The sequence below is a fragment of the Melanotaenia boesemani genome, chromosome 6, assembly GCF_017639745.1.
Source record: "Melanotaenia boesemani isolate fMelBoe1 chromosome 6, fMelBoe1.pri, whole genome shotgun sequence".
NCBI lineage: Eukaryota > Metazoa > Chordata > Actinopteri > Atheriniformes > Melanotaeniidae > Melanotaenia > Melanotaenia boesemani.
The window spans coordinates 19,992,764-20,013,372 of record NC_055687.1 but is presented as its reverse complement, the minus strand read 5'-3'; the positions used below and the strand labels follow the sequence as shown (position 1 = coordinate 20,013,372).

The 20,609-nt window shown below is 38.7% G+C and overlaps 1 protein-coding gene across 1 annotated transcript; it reads left to right on the top strand.

Moving 5' to 3' along the window:
• The first annotated feature begins 738 nt into the window (after positions 1–738).
• On the top strand, positions 739–15,939 carry LOC121641421 (metalloreductase STEAP4-like). The gene is made up of 10 exons (XM_041987531.1): positions 739–757; positions 6,154–6,332; positions 6,454–6,561; positions 8,708–8,778; positions 9,196–9,280; positions 11,790–12,068; positions 12,166–12,260; positions 12,381–12,534; positions 12,642–12,812; positions 15,682–15,939. Exons 1-10 carry the CDS (start codon positions 739–741, stop codon positions 15,937–15,939), a joined length of 1,419 nt encoding a protein of 472 aa, XP_041843465.1.
• The last annotated feature ends 4,670 nt before the right edge of the window (positions 15,940–20,609 follow it).

The following is a 20,609-nucleotide window of genomic DNA, read 5'->3' as shown; positions in this document are numbered from 1 at the left end:
GAGCGCCAAGCATCACAGAGACCAAAATCCTTCATGTACTGTTTAACAGTTTCTGATGATTACCAAACTCGGTGACGGCGCATTGCTGTGAAGGCAGGTGCAGGCTTATTCGGCTCCGTCAGTCCAGGAGAGACAAGAATGGAGCAACATTTTGACATCCCCCAATGTCCCAACCAGCAGTGGTCAGGGTCCATAAACGTTAAATCTCCATCCTTCAAACGTTACTATGGACATACCAGTATCTTTATGAAATGTCACAAACAACAGCAATGCTACATTTAATTTTAAATAGGTCGCTGCCTGTCTTTCTGTCTTGATTACCTTACTTACATACTTGATAAAGAGTGAATGGCGGATAACCTTATAAAAACGATTTAGGATAGACTTATTTGCTTGATACACATTTAATGATCAGAGTGAATGGTGGATACTATTTCTTGCAATAAAAACTATTTAGGAAACTATCTGTGGACCTTCACTGTTTCAAACAAAATGTTGCATCATCCTCTGGACACACACAAGCTGCAAGAGCTTCACCCGCCCTCTGAAATGATTCTTTGTGTCATGTGCCATACATTTAAGTCGGTTTATCTCACAAGGTCCAAAATTACTCTCTTTTGCATTTAAAGCACAGGGGGCAACAAATATCCCTCAAGCTGCTAATCGGCATCCAGAATAAATTGCAGAATGTCTGTTTATGATGATTGGTATGGATTTAATTTGTATGGATCAATCCTAATGTTGAATAATAAGCTCAGTGTTTCTAATTTATCTTAATAAATATAATCAAGCAACTGAAAAAACATTAAAATAGATCTTCCTTACTTCTTTATGTTACTGTAGGAAAGTAATGGATTTTCTTATGTTATTTTGGTGTCCTTGACAAGTTTACCTGAAGCTTTTATGATTAGCCTATGCATTTGTTTGCATCATACAAATCAGACGAATCTCTTCTGAGGTGATTTATTTCGACAATAAACTCAGATGCATTAGACACAATTTTATTCAACATAATTAAAATTGCTTCAACAAGCAATTGTGTTAAAATGTTAGAATTTTGATACCACTCACTACAGTTTACTCTGCCTTAGTTATTTAATTTAAAATATTGAGTCAAAATAACCAATACATAAAGCTGATTTTAAAAGTTATAACTAAATTTAAGTATTGAGTAAGAAAAGTAATGTCAGTTATATAATGAACTCTTAATCATTTTAGGATAAACTAGCTTTTCTATGAAAATTGCACTGTAAAACCTAACAAATTGACTTTACTAAAAAATCAAAACAAAGAAAAAACACATGCAAAGTCGTTGCCTTGAACAAAGCATTAATCTTTAGAGACTTTTGTTACTTGGAACGATTTGCGTTTGTAGAACTTAACATGACAAATCTCAGTATTTTGTAAGTATATGAGGTTTAAGAAACTTGTAGTCACAGGAACATCAAGCTGCTTGGAGATGGTCTTATAGCCTTTACCTTTAACATTCTTGTTTATTTATAATTGTTTATCTAATCTCCTGAGACAATTCTTTCCTTTGCTGTGGTACACACCATGTCATCAAATAGCACAGTGACTACCTGTAGCCCAATATATAGGCCCACTGACTGATTACAAGATTGTAGACACCTGTGATGCTAATTAGCAGACACATCTTGGATTAACATTTCCCTTTGGTCACATTATTTTCAGTCTTTTTAGGGCTACCATCATTTTTGTTCAGACCTGTTAAATGAGTTTATTTTTTTAAATAATTCTGTTGAAGCATGGTTGAAAAGCAATGTCTGACTTTCATTAGTTAAATTTCATAATTTTTATTTATTATTACTTTTGTCAGATTCAAGTTATTTCTGTGACCATTGTGAGTTTTTCTTTCATTAACCGAAGGGTACCAACAATTTTGTCCACGTCTGTAAAAGATGAGTTGAAAAGACCAGTGAAGGACAAGGAAAACTGATTCATTTGGTTTAAGTTTGTGTTTATTTTGTTAAAAGGCAGAATAAAAAAGATTTTTAAAACAGTCTTTTAAGAGCTGCCCTTTTACTTTAGCTAGCTTCTCCCATTAAAGAGATAAAGGATAAGGCCTTGGATGAAATCAATACAACCAGCTTCAGCCAAACCTCCCCTGAAAATAGTAGATTCAATAGTTATTAACTTAAGGAAATACTGTGTAATTGGTGAGAGAACACTTGGAACCCGGCTGAATTCAAAACGAGCAAACAAGCAAAAAAGAGATAATAAAAAAGAATCTGGAGAAGTACGGAGAATGAGTGAGGTGAGGAAGGGACAGAAAGAAAAGAACAAGAAAAGAGAGCTATCCCAGAGGCACAGCAAGTAAATGAGTCATCAGAGTGAATCTGCTATCAAGTCTTTTCTAACAGCAATACTACTGAATGGGTGCCCTGAAACTTAGTCATAAAATGATTTCTCATTTTGCTGCTATATTCCCCCAGGTAGATATTAATGCCTTAGTTATGGACCTGGCTGTAAAAGCTCCTGATGTAAAAAGCAGCTCGTCTGCCATAAATATTGGTAGCTATGTATATGTATATTGTGATTTCAATGAGGCTGCTTTTATGGAGAGACGAGTATTTTTGTGCAAATATTCAGTAAACTTGATGTGATGCTGTGTGTCATTTCAACAGCCAGGTTGTCACCCTGTCTGTAGAGCCAACTCCCCAGGTGCTGCACATCACAGCTGAGACTCTATTCAGCTCTGATCGTTTCTATTTTAGCACACAAATACACACAATCGTGCACGTACCCCACCAAAAACATACATGTAATGCTACAAATATGTTGCAAAACAGCCACACACAAAAGTCATTTCTGCTCTGTTGAATCTGTTTGTGTCACAACTTTGCAGATGTTTTAGCCATGAGGACATCAACACAAAATTTGCAAAAATTCTCTTTCTAGTTGTTTGGATGGAGCAGCGGGTTTTGAAATGGTAATGAATATGTGGGCCAGGATTTCCCATGTGGCATCGTGTCTTGTATGAAATTAGAGAAAATAGAAAAGGACAGCAGCCCTGAAAAGCAACAGTATTAGTTTTTTTTCTTTTTTTCTGTCCAATGCAAAAATCAAATTCTGTCTGAACAAGAAAGATAAAGCAGTCTGTGCTTCCAAGAAGTGATTAAATGTGTCTAAAGTGCAGAGCAACCCCCATGCTTTAATTTACAGTTCATTACTTTGCCACTTCTATTAATATCTGGCAAGTAAAGTATAAACTAATAATAATAATAGTAATTCACACACACATAAATATATATATATATATATATATATATATATATATGTGTGTGTGTGTGTGTGTATATATACCTAGTATTATAAGGGTTGCAGGAAAGCTGGAGCCTAAACCAGCTGTTAAGCATGGACCTCACGGAGACAGGGAGAAGGTTAACATAACTTTATTATTAAGGAGAACAGAAAAGAATCTCTTAATCAAGCAATGGAAGGGCTGAATGGAGGTTCATGGAGTGAGTACAGGAAAGGAGCGGGATCCATGCAGGTTTGAACATCAAGGTCCGACAAGGAGTGAGTGTGGTGCTGGGGAATATAAGGGCTGGTGAGTCAATGGGAAACAGGTGTGACAGGTTGGCTTGATTGGAGTGTGAGGATCAGGGACAGGTGTGGAGGATCAGGGGAGTGCTGACGGAGGATTAGCAGGACAGGCCGTGACAGTACCGCCCTCGAGGGGCTGGATTCCAGACGGCCCGGGAGGACTGCCGGAAAGCCGAGACGACCAACAGGATGCAGGACGCCGGCCGTGAGGCTGCGACGACAGCAGACTGACTGCAGATGGATGGCTGGGACACCGAGCAGACCAGGAGGGCGAGCAGACCACATGGATCTCTGAGAGGCGCACTGACTGGAGCTGCTGGAGCACAGGGAGGCGAGCTGACTGGAGCGCAGGGAGGCGCACTGACTGGAGCTGGAGCACTGGGAGGCGTGCTGACTGGAGCTGGAGCACTGGGAGGTGCGCTGACTGGAGCACTGGGAGGCGCGCTGACTGGAGCTGGAGCACTAGGAGGCGCGCTGACTGGAGCTGGAGCACTGGGGGGCGCGCTGACTGGAGCTGGAGCACAGGGAGGCGCGCTGACTGAATCTCTGGAAGACAGATAAACGTTAGTAATACGTCTGGTGGGCGACCGGGAGGTCGCACAGACAGGAGCAGAGTCTCTGGCGGGCGCTGTAACATCCATCTTAGGGCGAGCCCAAGTGCCAGAGGCTGAAGAGGAGCAATCTTCTCTGCAGGGTGAACCACAGGCCACAGAAGAGGAGCGTCTCTCGCAGAGAACCCCTTGGGGCCGGAAACCAATAGACAGGGCGGAGCCAGCGGCTGGACAGGAGTGTCCCGCTCGGAGACCCCCTTGGAGACTGGAGCCACTGGCTGGAGAGGAGCATCCCACTTGGAGACCCTCTCGGAGACTGGAGCCACTGGCTGGAGAGAAGCGTCATAACCGTAGACCTCCACGGCCACAGGAACCACCAGAGGCTGCGTGGACCTGGGAGCTGGCATCGGACATTGAAGCTCCGGTGTGGAATGCTGAATAGCTGAGCAAGATCGTTGCGCTTGCGTTGGAGGCAGAGCTGGAGCAAACCGTGAAGCAGGCGTCAGAGGCTGCAGAGCAGGACAGGACTGGGGGGCAGGCATGGGAGGCTGCAGGACCAGAGCTGACCGTGGCTGTGGCGTCGGACGCTGTAGAGCTGGAGTTGACCGTTGCTGTGGCGTCTGACGCTGTAGAGCTGGGCAGGACCGGGATTCAGGCGTAGGAGGCTGCAGGTCATGACAGGACTGGAGGGCAGGCATGAAAGGCTGCAGGACAGGAGCTGATCGTGGCTGTGGCATCTGAAGCTGTAGAGCCAGAACTGACCGTTGCTGTAGCTTCAGACGCTGTAGAGCCGGAGCTGACCAGGAAACTGTAGGAGATGCTGGGGACGTGAGTCTGTGAGCTGGAGGCACAGGCATGGAAGCCGGAGGAGACGCTTGAGACACCGGCATGGATATATAAATATATATACATGTTTCTTCTCGTCATTAATTCAGTTAAATTCTAGTTTATTCACGACATTTTCTGTCATCTTACCTCGCTGACATAACATGCCACAGGCAAGCTCACTACCAAATGCATTTTATTACACATAAATAATAAAGTGCATGTGATGATTAGCATCTGGCTGCTCTGTACCTTGTTAAGGCCTCTGAATGCAGTAAAGTTGTCTTTTTTTAAATACTGCTTTTCAGTTTTGGCTTAGCTGTTGTTTGTGTGACTGATACAACACCTGAACACTTAAACACATTTGAGCTCAGCTGTTGACAACGCTGTGATAAACAAACACGACTAATGAATTCTGCCTCACACACATGTACACAACCACATAAACACATGCAGATTCTTACCTCAGTAGGACTTAGACTGAAATATCTGGTCATTAGTACTTATCTAGTGATTAGAAAAACAAGGGTGTGTATTATAACACACCGTATGCTTCAAAAATTCAGAGCATTTACTGCAAAAAAGTCAGATATTTTTCTACAAGCCAAGAGAAGTAAAAGACAAAGAAAATAAAAAACAAGGGCAACCCTAGGAGGCAGTTGCATAAGATGTTATTTCCTAAGATGTTTGTCAAATATAAAAGTCAAATTCTGGCTGCGGTACAACGATTAGCCTTTATTCCTTTTATGTTTTAAGATAAGTTATAAAACGTTTGAAGATGTGAATCTGAGGTTAACATCACAGTAAAGAGGTTCCCCATGGTGCAAAGTTATAATTCAAGGTTTTAAGATTTCAATTAAGATTTGAAAAGTACAAAGAATGTTCATTTATTTATTTATTGTTAAATAATGACAGCAGTAAAAAAACAAAAACACTGTAAACCTTTTGGATTTATTGGATGGAGTTATGACAACCAATATACAATCATATGATATAATCCTGCAACCTCCAACACACGCGGTTACAGGTGCAATAAACAAATACACCACTCCTCACGCTCTCTCACTTTCACTGACTCTTACAACAGTAAGAGATCAAAGACGAGGAGGGAGGGATGATATAAAGGTCAGATTCCACAGCAACATAACCACACGGCAGTGAGCACTAACCATGACTTTAGAAAGTGGCATATCAGAGAAGATGATGCAAGGTGGTGTGTTGCTGCATCACATGGACATGGCAGTGGCCCCTGAGCCAGAGGTACTGTGCATATTTGGGACTGGGGACTTGGGGCGCTCTCTGGGCCTACGTCTCCTTCAGTCTGGTTACAGATTGGTGTATGGCAGCCGCAGACCTCACACCTGTGGCCCTTTGCCTCAGGGAGCACAGGTACATCACTTTGGCACGGCCCTGAAGACAGTTTCTGTTTAAAAGAATACAGAAAAAAAAAAAAAAAAAAAGGAGAAAAGGAATATAGTCCTAATCTTCTGAATGTGTGTTTTGTGTGCAGGTGATGAGCCACGCAGAAGCAGCCCAGTCTGCCAGTCTGATCTTTATTTGCGTTCACAGAGACCACTATGAATTCATGGAGAAAATGCAACCTCATCTCCACGGAAAGGTAAGGGACAATTTATTAGCTGGATCAAGAATGCAGGTTAAGTTCAAACTGTAGGAAACTAAACAGTCAGAAAAGTCTCTGGATATGTTTGATTTAGTTTATTACATTACAAATACGAATTATTACGAATATTATCTTTAATATTTAGATATTGTCATCTAATGGAAATGAATTACCAACCCTTTTCATAAACCTTTAAAGCTGTGTGACAAAGTTACATCCAACTTCCAAACTAGTTTTGGTAGCATGGTATGTTTTTAAATGATATTAAGACCTTTTTTAATCTTGCTACACCCAAGGTTTTCAGCTACTTCAGTGCTCAACTCAGAATTAGATACAACTAGTCCAACAGATCTTACAGATTATTCTTCACTATCTTATCAGCAGCCACAACATACAAGAGTTCACCATTTTCAGTATTCTAAGTTTATGTCTAACATTTTCCTCAGGGAATACTTAGAATTGTTGTAATATTAAAACTTTAAGTATTATATCCATTGTTTATGACAAGGAGGTAAATATTACTTATACTCACTATAATCTTTTTTTATTTCTTTATTTATATTTGCTTTGATGAGCAAGTGAGCATCTGAAGATGTTTTCTTTTTTTATTAACATCCCTATCAACAAGAAGAATGATGTAACATTAAAACTTAGAAATCTGACAATATACAGAAAAATATGAAAGTGTGAGTGAGTGTGAAAGTTTTAAAATTATTTTTCTTCTTATAATGAGGAGGTTTTTCATCAGTGGATTATAGCCTGCCTTATTAAATATTTAATTAACATAGAAACTTCCCAATTTCCCTCATTTTAACGCCAATATGTCAACAAAATATAATAAGAATTTTTAGGCTGACTTTGCTCAGTGTTAAGATTTTTGTTCTAGAAATCAAAGTAATTCCAAGCACATTTCATTTAAATGGGTCATATTAACTTCATTAGGTTCTTTATCCCATTCTGCTGTAATGCTTCTGTTTAAATAAAGTTCAAATCAATGACAGTCCAGTGTTAAGTTTAGCAGACATGCAAAATCCTTTTTGTAACTATATTTTAATGTTAGGAACCGTAAAGCGAAGAACTCAGACATGCTCTAAGAAAGGAGAGGTTTTTATGTGATTAAAGGCTCATTTAATCTTTCACAAGACACACGATCCGTGTGATGATGCTGTTGCTTTCTCTGCTGATTTGAGCGTGTATTTCTTTCTCTGATTTTTTTAATTTAATTTTTAAAACAGATGTTTAATTTTAAATTAGTGGCATCAACATCATCAGAAATTTAACAGAAATTTGTGCAAAATAGATATGAAATAAGGACAAAGACAAGTTGAAATAAAATGAAAAGGCATGTGTAAGTGCATTATGCTGGGCCTATGTACGTTATATGCTTGAACATTATTTTTAAATGGACTGGCATCCACCTGAGTTTTCTTCCCTTTATTTAACCAAATAAAACCTCACTGTGATTAAAAAATATATGTTCCAAGAATGGCCTGGCTAAGAAGGCAGCAAACCACATGTTTATGAAATACCACAAAGAAGAGACATACACGAACAACTATCAAGTAGGGGACAATTTACAAAAACAAGATGTTTGCAGAGCCAATAATATTTTCACTGATATTTAGCGATTGATTTCTGAGTTTACTAAGATTCTTTTCGTGTTTATTTACTTATTGAAATAAACTATTAGAGGGAATATATGATACAACAGAACTGGGGTCTTGGATAGTGGTTCAGATATTTATACAGACATCCAATTATGCAAAATAGACCAAATCTTACAGTATTTTCTTCAGTCTAAAGGCGGCCACCTCACCTGGTTGTACATGCAGGCTTGGGGTTTTTTGTACCCAGAGCAAGTTCAGGGTAGATGGGGAGGATCCACTTGGTAGCAACTTGAAGCACTGAATGCCTCCACATCCTGCCAATTGGACCTTTAACACTGAAGTAGTATAAACTCTTTTATACAACATTACATTTTTCCACTAACAACTTTTTTTGTACTTCCTCTTAAGTCAGCTTGAAAATATATTATAACCATTCCTATCCTTCTCAACTACTGTGTTTCTATTAAAAGGTACAAAACAAGTGAATTACAAAAACATTTTTTTTTCTCTATACATACTGATGTGTCACTGTCAAGGTGCTGGTGGACCTCAGTAACAACCTGAAGAAAAATATGTATCCAGAAGCCAATGCTGTCTACTTGCAGAGGTAACCAATTTATGCGAAAACACTGAAAACAAATAATAGACGTGTCATTCAAAAATATACTTTGCATATAAATTGTCCCTTCAAGATAATGTACTTAAGAAGAAAACCTAAGATTCTACACAAATCTTAATCCCTTGTCAGATTTAATCAACTTTTACAGAAATGGTCTCCACAAATGCTGGATATCATACTGTGAGGACACCACTTATAGAAAGAGACGTCGAAGTGTCCCGTGAAACCAGAGCAAATGAAAAGAATGTGCAGGGCTTCAGCTCCCTTAGCAGGATGGCCTGCTGTACATATCTTTTCTGTAAAAGTCGGAAACATTGATTCTCATCATCTTGAGCCCTTTATGTCCTCAATCTGTGTGTTTGCAGCTGGAGAAAATATCAAGTTAAGTCCTTGTGTGCTTTCCAGGCTGGTCCCCAAAGCTTCTGTGGTGAAAGGCCTTAACACATTGTCTGCCTGGGCTCTGCAGAATGGACTTCTGGCTGGAAAACAGGTGAGAGGCAAGAAGAAGTAAATAATCTATTAGAGGATGTCAGTGGGATCAGGGTGAACCAGCGCCAGGAAGCTTCCAAGCATTAAGTAAGAATTTGGCTGACAACAGAATAGATACAAAGACAGATCAGAAACAGGAGGGGAGATTACCAGCTTGATTCTTACAAGATGAAAAGCGTTTAGCATCAAACCAGGAAGCAATAACCACTTTCAACATTTTTCATATGGTAGGGAAAAAAACCTCTTAAACTTCTACATCTAACAAGAGAGCACTTCACCATGCACCATAAAAAGCAATATATTTCATATATATTTGATTATCGATTTTGCCATCTTTCCATAACAAGGCATGAGAAAATGAGGACAGTGTTTATAGAAATACACAAACAAACACACTTTATGATGTTACCAAGTTAAAAGACCAGAGTTTATTGCTGCCTTCATTTCACTGCTACAAAGAGAAACACAAACATGCTGGAATCTCTGGAGACCAAACCTGAATCTGCCTCAAATCCTCCTCGACACAAACAAGTTCTCATAGACGCACAAACAAACACAAACATCCTCTCTCACACACACTCACACCACTGCAGTGCTCTATTTCTTTTAAAGCAGGTAAAGAACAGGAGTACTGTGTCTGAATGCATGTCCTTCTCAATGCATGTGTAGTTACAATATATATTCATGCATCTACACACACAACACACATGCCTGTACGTGTGCTATTCCCTGGCCAGCAATTTGATTAGATCCACAGTGGGGCTGTGGTTCTGTCACATTTACATTCAGATGGAGATTTAGTCTGTCGGCCGTCCCCTGCTGTTACTGGTGCAGTAATGTAGGGAGACATGGCTGACTGCCCAGTCCACTTATACACACACCTGGGGAAAACTGCTCAATCCTACCAACTCCCCTATATGCCTGTCAGACTGCCCCCTCTAACGCTCTCAGTATCTCTCGTTTTTCACAAACAACTTAATTGTCTTATCACAAGAGCTGTGAGAATGGTAATAAGGTTCAGCATGGTGAGATCTAGGAATGGGATTACATACTGAGCATATGCTTATAGGGCAGGCATGTGTCTTTACATAGCCAAACCCTTCCAAGAGTTAATCTGAGAAATTACTGAGACAACACAGGGAGATAAACAAAGGAGTTTGCTTTGCAGAAAGAACGTTGATGTAAACTGTGCAGTCATGCACTAGATATTCCAAACAGGACTCATCTAACAACAACTTTAGCCTGGTTATTAGCAAGGGACCAGCTTATGAACATGTAGAAATGTGTTTGCATTTTCAATCACATTCTGTGTGTTTTATAAAGATAAAATTAAAAGATTTTTTATAGATATATAAATGACTGACTGATATTCTACCCATGTGAGAACTTATGTTTCATTTGCTCATATCAGCTTCTCCTTCTGTTTAAAAAGATTTCCACCAGGTTGTTCCAGCGTTGTTAGAAATGCTGCTGCTGATGTGAATCAGTCTTTTGAATCTGCTTTCATGTCTCTGATTATAAGTTGACTGTATGTTTTGACCCGTCTTCCTCATGAACATGAATACATTGGTAGTTTGTGATTGCAGACTATTGTCTCGCTTCAAACAACCTCTTGTGGCCATATTGAAATCAAAATATCTTGTATACTTGTCACCCAGGCAACCTGAAAGATGGAGCTTTCCAATTTAGGATGAATAGGATCTTCAAGAAAAGGTTTTCTTCTTAAACCTAACCAGATACAAAGTGAAGTAAAAGTAAACACCATGTAAAAAGAAGTCAAAATAGAAACTATAGTGGCATTTTAATTCTTCTGCACCTTGAACCCTCTTCTTCACCAGCTGTACTTCGTGACTTTTTAATTTATTTTGACAATATAAATAGTGACCTGCCTTGTCATTTGGTTTGGAGGACCTGTTGGTTTTTTTCATATCATTGTGCAAACTGCTTCTCCGTCACGCAGAGGGATGTTGCTGTGATTATATGCAGCTTCATTCAGTTACATCCAGACACACTGATCTGTACCCATTTATAACACCTCTCAGCTGAGTCAATTTGAATTTTTTAATTTGTTAAGTTTTTTTTGTGTGTGTGTAAATTAAGGATGATCATGAACTCGAAAAAAAAAAAAAAAAAAAAACATGCTGAAACTTCATTCTTCAGACTGCATTTAGTGTTGTGAATTTTTCCCCAAATAATAATATTCTTGGAATGCACAGTGATTGATAACCTTGAATCAAAGTGAGAATCAAATTAGTAGAGAGAAATTTCCCCATATAATAGGATTTATCCTGAGATAAGAAAAATGATATAAGTACATTTTGAAAAAGTCTGCAGGGCCTGCAACCTTTAGAAACTGATTAGCATGAAAGAAGTAAAAAAAGAGAAACATAAGTTAGTGGCAAATAAGAAATTCACTTTCAGTTTTAGTTATTTTATGGTATTAAAAAAAAATGATAGAATATTTCAACTGCAGCATATTTTGTAAACGAACTAATATTATCATGCTGCAGGTGTACCTATGTGGGGACAACGCAGAAGCAAAGCAGGCAGTAGCACAAATGACAACCAAACTGGGCCTTACTGTTCTGGATAAAGGTTCCCTATCAGCAGCTGGAGAGCTGGAGGACTTTCCTCTAAAACTGTTCACAGAGTGGAGGGTGCCTCTATACATAGCCTTCAGCCTCACTGCCTTCTTCTTCTTCTACCTGCTCATCAGAGATATCATTTACGCTTATGCTGAAAAGGGGACTGACATCTCCTACCGAATCATTGTGTCCCTGGCCAACAAGGTAAAGATTTACTAGATCGATTTTGTATCCTGCATTTTTTCTGTAATTTTTGTTCCCAAAGGTGTGATCTGTTTTGCTTTTTTTCTTTATTTTTAAGGTGTTTCCAATTGTGTCACTCATCATGCTGTCTCTTTGTTACCTGCCTGGTGCTATAGCAGGTTTAATTCAACTTTACAGAGGGACCAAATACAGGTAGGAAAACAAACTTTAGCAAAAAAGATAAAAAAAAAAAAAAAAAGAAATCTCTGTGCTCAATTGAATGCATTATTATTTGTGTGTTCAATGTACTTAATACATGTTTGTACGTTCCAGGCGCTTCCCTAACTGGCTGGACAGCTGGATGCTGTGCAGGAAGCAGCTGGGTCTGGTTGCACTGGGCTTTGGGTTTCTCCATGCCATCTACACAATTATAATTCCTATTCGCTATGCTTTCAGGCACAAACTCATCTCGTCTGTTGTGGATGAGGTACAGCAAGCTAGATGCAGTATTTGTACAATTGTGTATGATGAACAACATAACATATACTTATAAAAAAAAATCCCAATCCCCTCTCTTTCTCTGTCTTTGTCTAGATGAAGGATAATAAAACCACACCATTTTACTTTGATCAAACTGAAGCGTGGGGCACAGACACATTCATAGCCCTGGGAATCCTGGGTTTCTTTCTTTTTGTCCTGCTAGGACTAACATCCCTGCCCTCTGTGGGAGGCACTTTCAGCTGGAGAGAATTCAGCTTCATTCAGGTCAGAGCTCTGTTGGAAATATGCAGTGTTTTGTGTGCATGTGTGTGAATGTGTTTGCCTGAGTTAACCTTTAAAACTTGCAACATATTATCAGTCATGTGCAGTAAAACCATCACTGAAACATCTATTAGGGCCTGGGTAGTAATCTATATTTGGAGTTTCCAAGTTTTTATCAGAGTTATTAAAATGTTCCAGAAGCAGTATGTCATGGGCACTCATCTCCCAAGAGCCAAGTTAACTAACTGCCTAACAAAGGCACACAGAGTGAAAGCCTGGAGGACTTTTGCCCAGGATTTTAAATGTTAAGTTATTCATTAAATAGAATTATGATACCTGGTATAATTCCCAATAGGAAGGTTGTTAATACAGGTCACAGGCCCATTTGTGTAAAGGTCAGATCCATAGCTAGACCTCAAAAGGTAAATGGGATTTAGAAATAGAATTCTAGGTCAAGATAATTCTGATGATTTGCCAAGACGAGTTCTGAAAAAATAAAAAAAATAAATAATGGGTATAAATTCATATAAACCATTTTATTTTTTATTGTAAATATGATTACTCTTTTACATTTATGCTCACATGTGACAAATTTTCCGTTCCAAACTGGTTAAATAGGATCTCCAATTATCATTATAGGAGCAGTTAATACTGCACAACATTAGCATGAATGCTTCTTTATTGTGCTGTTTGCTCTTAAGTCACCGTGGATGTGAACAGCAGCTGAATGCTAAATATGTAAATGAAAGTGCATTATCCAAGTAATTAACAATAACGGAGCCTCAAAGGCCACTAGTGTGCTACAAAACCAATTATCCTGTAATGGCGGTGGAGCAATTTGTATTTTTAGCTCATTGGAACACTTGAGGATTCTACAAGCACGAAGAAAAGAAAAAAAAAAACACATTCAAATTCACATCTATCAGAAAAACACCACAAAAATGTTTGTTTTACTAAATAATAGCTTCAGAGCAGCTGTATATTTAGCTAAACCAGCATTAACCTAAAAACTAAAAAAAAAATTGCTGTAATTAGCCAATGTGTAGTATGTACAGAAAGTCTCCATATGCTATCTGTTATTGACAGCTAAACTTAAATAAAGCAATATCTTGTTATTTGGAAATGTCTACAGTATGTCTCAGCTAATCCTTCACTTCACAGAAAACTAATTTCACATTTAGGAAAGTAGCTTATTCCATCTCTTGCTGGGTCATTTGAGACAGTTGAAATATATCATGTATCTGTCGTTGTTACAAGAATTGGGTCAAACAGAAGGAAAAAAAACTGGCCAATGTTTTATTTTACTTTCGTTTCAGCTTGGCATTTTATTTCTGATGGTAAGACACATACATCATGTTCTATCTGCACTCAGAAATAAAAAGTTTCCAGATATAACCTAAGATTGCCAACATTTGTAGCAAGGAGGCAAAAACATCATGTCATACTGGCATACTGGGAAGAAGTTTCCATAATGAAGAAACTATAACTTTATGGAGTACACAGAAGCATCAGACACAAATTATTAAAACAAACACACACCTACATTCACAAATGGACCATGTAAAAAAATTGAAAAAAAAAATCCTAATCATTTACTGAGAAGATGATTGAAGAAGCAAATAAGAGTTAAAAAAACAAAGGACATCATCTGACTTAGCCAGAAAAAAACACTGCTCAACACTGGCATTCATCATACTCTTGCTCCATTTCATATTTTGTGATTTCGACTTTGGATTAGCATAACCTGCTGATGTTATGAATGAATGTTTCTCCCTATCCACCATAACAGCTTCACTGTCTTCTAAGTGCAATTTCTGCAGTTTATTTTGTCTCTATTGGGTGAGCTGGCTCCGTTTATCTTAGTTTAATCTACAAGTGAGGAACAAATAAAAGATCCAATTAACTGCATCTTTGGTTTACCTGTGTTAATGAGATGTTACATGGTTTTAGTAGCCATGGAAGAAGCCATGGAAGCTGACAAACCAGAGAGCAGATTTTATGTTGTTCATTATTTCTATAACTTATGGGTGACTCATATCTATCTAGCCAGACTGCAAGATGTTGTTAAGAAGTAATGATGACAGCAGTGCATGTAATGCCTGCGCTACATTTATCTCATTCTACCCCATGACCTATCACTATAACATCATGTTTGTAATTTAGATGGAACCATTAACATAAACACAAATACAGTATGTACCTCAATAATCACAGCTTTTCTGCCAATCAGAATCAATTTAATGTAGTTTTCAAAATGAATTAACTAGATGAACAACTAGATAGCATATGAAATACAGTAGTCTTTACAGAGTACAGGAAATTTGTTTCTGGTGGAGAGCTGCACATTGCCAGATGTCAGCACAGATTCGTTGAGGTTCATCCCAGACAGCTGAGACAGAGGCCAGAGGCTGCATAAACAGAGCACAGCTCTCCATTCCCTCACATGTTGCTGCTGCACAGCCCAGTGCAAAGTCATTGTTGCTGTCCTCTTAACAGTCCTTTAGGGGTGTTATCTATCATGCTGGTTCATGATGACATTTAGAAACTATATTTGTACCAACTGTATGTCAATATTGTATTCTGGTTGCTGATTGGTTAGATAAATATCCTCTTTTTTATTTTACATGTTTTGGTAAAATACAAATTAACATAAATTAGCTAATTGCTTTAAAGGAATACATTGAAAAATAACTGATTTAATAAAAGGGATCATCTCTCTTCCCCTTTAGAGTACCTGCAGGTGTTTGGGCTTAAGGGTATAAAATGAGAATATTCTCATCTAATATCAGCATGTGGGAGAAAGGGTCATTTTCCTAAAATGTTTATTCTGCCTGTATTTTCATTTCATGCTTATATGGTTTTTATTTTTCAGTCTAAGCTGGGCCATCTGACTCTGTTCATATGCACAGCACATGGCTACATTTATGGCTGGAATAAATTTCTTCCCCCCTACAAATGGTACACCCCTCCGGCCTACATGCTCTGTCTGATTGTGCCTTCTGTGACTCTGGTGCTCAAGCTACTTCTTCTTCTCCCCTGTGTGGATCGCACCCTCACCCGCATTCGGCAAGGCTGGGAGAGGAATCAGCCAAGAGAGGAGATGAGTGAGATGAAGGCCACCAGCCTGTGAGCTCTGATCTTTAAATGGAGGTTCCTCTCAGCCAAATGGACACCTCTCTCTCTCTTTCTCTCCGGATTTTTCTGATTATAATATTTGAGCATTTAAAACACGTCTTATTTTTCACCAGAGGTGTTAAAAAACACATTGATATACCCGACTGATTTATTGCTTCAATAAACTAAAGCAGCAGTTTCTGTTTTCCACTTTTTTCATTTCAAGTGGTGCAATTGTGTCCCTGAGATAGTTTTTTTTTCCCCCCCTGGATGTTATTGATCTCCCTGCTTTCCAACACAAATACCCCATTTCCCAAACCAGCCTCCTTCTCAAGGGCAGGCAAACGTGCACAAAGAACCACATGACTGTACTATACATATACACTTATACAGCCATTGTATCATGGTTAAGATAAAAATGCTGAATTTACACAGACAGAATTAGTACATGTACATAGATGCACGTGTGGAAGTGACAAAACAAAGGGTGTGAAGATACTAAGAATCAAAATAATTACTTAGAAAGCAAAGCTGGTTTCACAGAGACAAGATTTACTCCCACAGGTCTAATGCAGTGTTTAAATCACTAGCAGATTTGCAAAGCAGGTGTAAAGCAAGCAGGTAGCAACAGAACATGAAGGCTGCCATAAATATACAACAATTGCCAGTGGAGTAGCTGAGTAGGCAGATGAGGTTGAACCTGATAGGTGAAGCGCAGAGGAGGGAAACACTATAAAAATGGCTGGAGAAAAAGGTGTAAAATGGTAAGGGGAGGTTAGTATGTCCAACACTAATGATCCACAGAGAAAGAAGAGAAAAGAGAGAAAGATGGAGTAGCTGTCACTGTGACAGAGTGTGGTGCTTCTGTAAATGAGAAATTTGCCTTCCCTGTCATGCCCACAGCAGAACATTTAGTCAAACATCCAGTTATCTTGCATCTAAAATCATTATCTGCACACACAATCTGTAATCCCTTACACCCTCTCACTTTGTGTTATTCTCTTATTACTGAAGAATTGCTGTTGATTTTAGCCCACTTCCTGCTGTTGGGGTACATTCAGCTGTGTGTGTTGGTGTGTAAAGTATTCCAATATTGCCCTGGGAAAGAATTAAAATGTAGCAACATGCAGAAAAGCTGTGAAACAAGCTCACTTACATATTCTGTTTCCTCTCACGTTTAATTTTACACTTTTAGACAGCCCTGAAACCTTTAATAACTTTATGTGTGACCAACCATTAAGGCTCAGCTCTGTATGAGTATAAATAAACAGCATACACCACATTTATTGAAGAGTTTACATAAGATTCATCCATGAAATGTTGAGATAGATGCTAAATGAAAGCTGTATAACTAAAGTCATAGCTGACTGGAATCTCTCTGCCAATCTTTAGACTAAGTGCAATGTACTGTGGACCAAGATAATCTCAATACAATTGGAAAGTAGTCAGAAAATGTATATAATATTGGGAAGTTGAAAAGAAATTTCTAAAATCAAGATATCTGGAAAAGTTTGCTTTGTGCTTAATGTGTGAAATGTTATGTTTTATCTTACGTACAGATTACAGATATGTTTTGAACCTTGATACAACAATGTAAAAGCCTTTAATATGTTTCAGATACTTTAAACAGTTGTATTGTTGTGTAATGGTTTATAAGGCTGTGTCAATATATTTAACAACCACAAATGGTTCAAAAGGGATATATTATTAATTTATTTTGTAGTGGAGTTGTGTGAAGCACCTTCAACTGCATCAAATAGTGATCAGAACCCTCTCAATTTGGAGGAGAGCTAACAGTTACAACTGTTAACAGACATGTCTGACACTCCATGACCTTATGCTGGATACTCATGATTACGTCAGTGCTGATTAATATATTCAACAGATTACTGATAAAGAAAAATCTCCCTTTTATAATGCTGTTGGTTTTTTTGTTTTTATTTTGTTTTTGTTTTTTTTAACTGCCTGTCAGTCTAAATAAACTGAAACAAAATATCAAGAGTGACTATTGAGTGATGTAAACAGTACTGGTAAGAGCAGGGGGGTAGTCCATGAAGCTGGATTAAAGGAAAGCCAGGCTTATCTTGATAAGAGAGGACCGTTCCATCACGTGGCTTATTTGAATGGCTGAATAACCATGGTAACTTGTGCACCAGAACTAGCCTGCTTGGGGGCAGGCTAACGTTCAAGCTTAGCTTAGCTGTGTCTCAAAGGTCTGATACAAACTCCCAAAAGAAAGTTCAACCTGGTAGAATGCTGCGCTCCCGCCACTCATTCTTGTATAAGAAACAAAACAAAACAAACAAACAAACAAAAAAACACTTGTTATCATTTTACTACTTTGACTGTCTTGAATAAATCAATAGTTTTGTCAGTGCCAATGTAACCAAAGAAACCCAACTATACAAGTACTGAACATTAAATAAAAAGAACATGGCATTCATTAAAACTAATTAATACCCTACATATCCCCAATTTCACGAACACCTAAAGTACACTGCCTCTGGCTGGCTAACGGTAAAACTGGAATCAGCTGCTGAGCCCTGTCCATACAGGCCGAAGAGAGAGGGAAAGATAGAGTGAGATAGAAAAAGAGAAAGCTAATCTATAGATGGAGACAGATGTAGATAGATAGAGACAGGGTTCCTTTTTGACAACCATGGCTTGGCCTTTTATTAATGTCCCTGCAGAGGGCGCACGCTTAATTCAAAGCGCATTCAGGCCACCAGCCCCACAGGTTTTCAGGGGAAGGACCCCCACCAGCAACATATATACAGCTCAACACATGTTTTGAACAAATACATTTCCTCAAAGGCTACCTCCCACTCTGAAATATGTTTTTGTACTTTATTTCCACCTGCTGCCAGGTACGCTTTGGACTATAAAGATTGTTTCTGTTTAAATGTAACAGTGCAGAATTAATGTAGTTCTCTCTCTCTCTCTCTCTCTCTCTCTCTCTCTCTCTCTCTCTCACACACACACACACACACACACACACACACACACACACACACACACACACACACACACACACACACACACACGATAATATATTCACAAAGTATGATAATGCGTATTGATTATTAGGTTACTAATAAATTGTGCAGGGCCAGTACATCTTATACAGAAAAGGCGTCATGATAAAAAAAAGAAAAAAAAGAAAAAAGTACATAAAATAAATGTTAACATTTTCCACTAATCTGTGTTAAAAATGCATTTTCACTATGACTCTACACAAAAATTGCAGAATTTAAGGATTTACTGATCAAATACAGGGCAGAAATCCCGAGTGAGGCAGCGGCGAGCTGTGCCTCTCATCTGACTGCGTGATCCAATATAAACTGGCTTGCATCACGCGAGCCCGTTTCTGTTCCTCAGCATATTGCCAATATGAACGTTACAGAAATATTTGTTATACACCATGACTGTCCACAGTCTGTGTAATGTCTTTAATGTATGTGTGAGAGAATTATTCCTACTTATCGTACAATAAAGTGCAGAGAAAAGTCAGCAGGTGAGACAGGCAGTACTCTACCTCACCTCAAGGGGGCATAGTTGTGAAATAGTGAAATAAGATGCTCTTTTCAGTTCTTATAATTGTAAATCTGACTCCAGAGGAGTCAGTGCCTCACCAGCCATGAACCCCACCACACGTCACAGATCTCCAACAGCATTCTTTGTTCAGCTGCTAAGAAAATGACAGATCTCGGCTTGCGCTCTTTTTCTGCCAGCTCCTCTTTTCCACCATTCACTCATCAGAACTTCCTACGTTCTCAGGACCTTCCACATAACCAGGCTATGTAAGCCTCGCTTTAATTAGTCTCAGTCAGCATAGTATTCTCTGCATCTTCTCCACACTTTCCCCCTACGATGCAACTGTGGCAGACTCATTGCTGAACATAACTTTGCTTTAATTGTCCAGGTTCTAGTGCACATGTGGCAGACAGCAGCACAAATGGTCCTGACAGTGAAAGGCACTAATGGCAGGCCTTCTGGCAGACCTGTGAGACAGGAGACTGGTTGTGTGCAGTCTGTTCTGGATTGTTTGGGTAGAAAGCCATTTGCCATAATTTTCTGAAAACCTTGTCTGCAAATATGGAGAATACAGCCTATGATTCCTAAATGCTGACAGGGTGAGGAAACAATCTTTTTTTTATGGTAAACCAGCTTGAAGGTGCCTTAAATCAAATTTGATTTGCCAAACTGGAGAGCAAGACATTCATACAAGCATCAACCTATCTGAGATCAGAAACACAGGTGTGAGGTTCAGCAGTTCATATGCAAGTGAGTTTTATCTCAAAATAGAAATAAGAATCTGTTCTCTTTCTGAAAAGAGCACTTTTCGTAAAAGACAGTAAATCCCTTATGTAATGGATAAAAAAATAAATAAAAATGCTGACACCTTGCTTTTGTGTCTGATGGTAAATAGTTTAATTGGATTTCAGTCCCTCATCAGGTGACTGCAGTAATCGCGGGTATATATCAGCTCTGACTCCAAACAGCACCAATGGGAAAAACACCCAGATGTTCACACTTATATTCAAAGAGAGTGTGTGTTCAGTTCTTAAAGAGTGGACACATCTAATTTTCACTATAACCAAAAACATCTACCAAAAAAAACAAAACATATTTAAGTCAAAAGCAATTCATGGTAAATCTTGAATTTGTTACTGTGAACATGTAAGA

Bases quoted from the DNA above. Each gene is read 5' to 3' on its own strand.
- LOC121641421 (XM_041987531.1), top strand. The intron at 8,779-9,195 runs GTAACCAATTTA...TGTGCTTTCCAG, and splicing joins AATGCTGTCTACTTGCAGAG to GCTGGTCCCCAAAGCTTCTG. The intron at 9,281-11,789 runs GTGAGAGGCAAG...ATCATGCTGCAG, and splicing joins GACTTCTGGCTGGAAAACAG to GTGTACCTATGTGGGGACAA.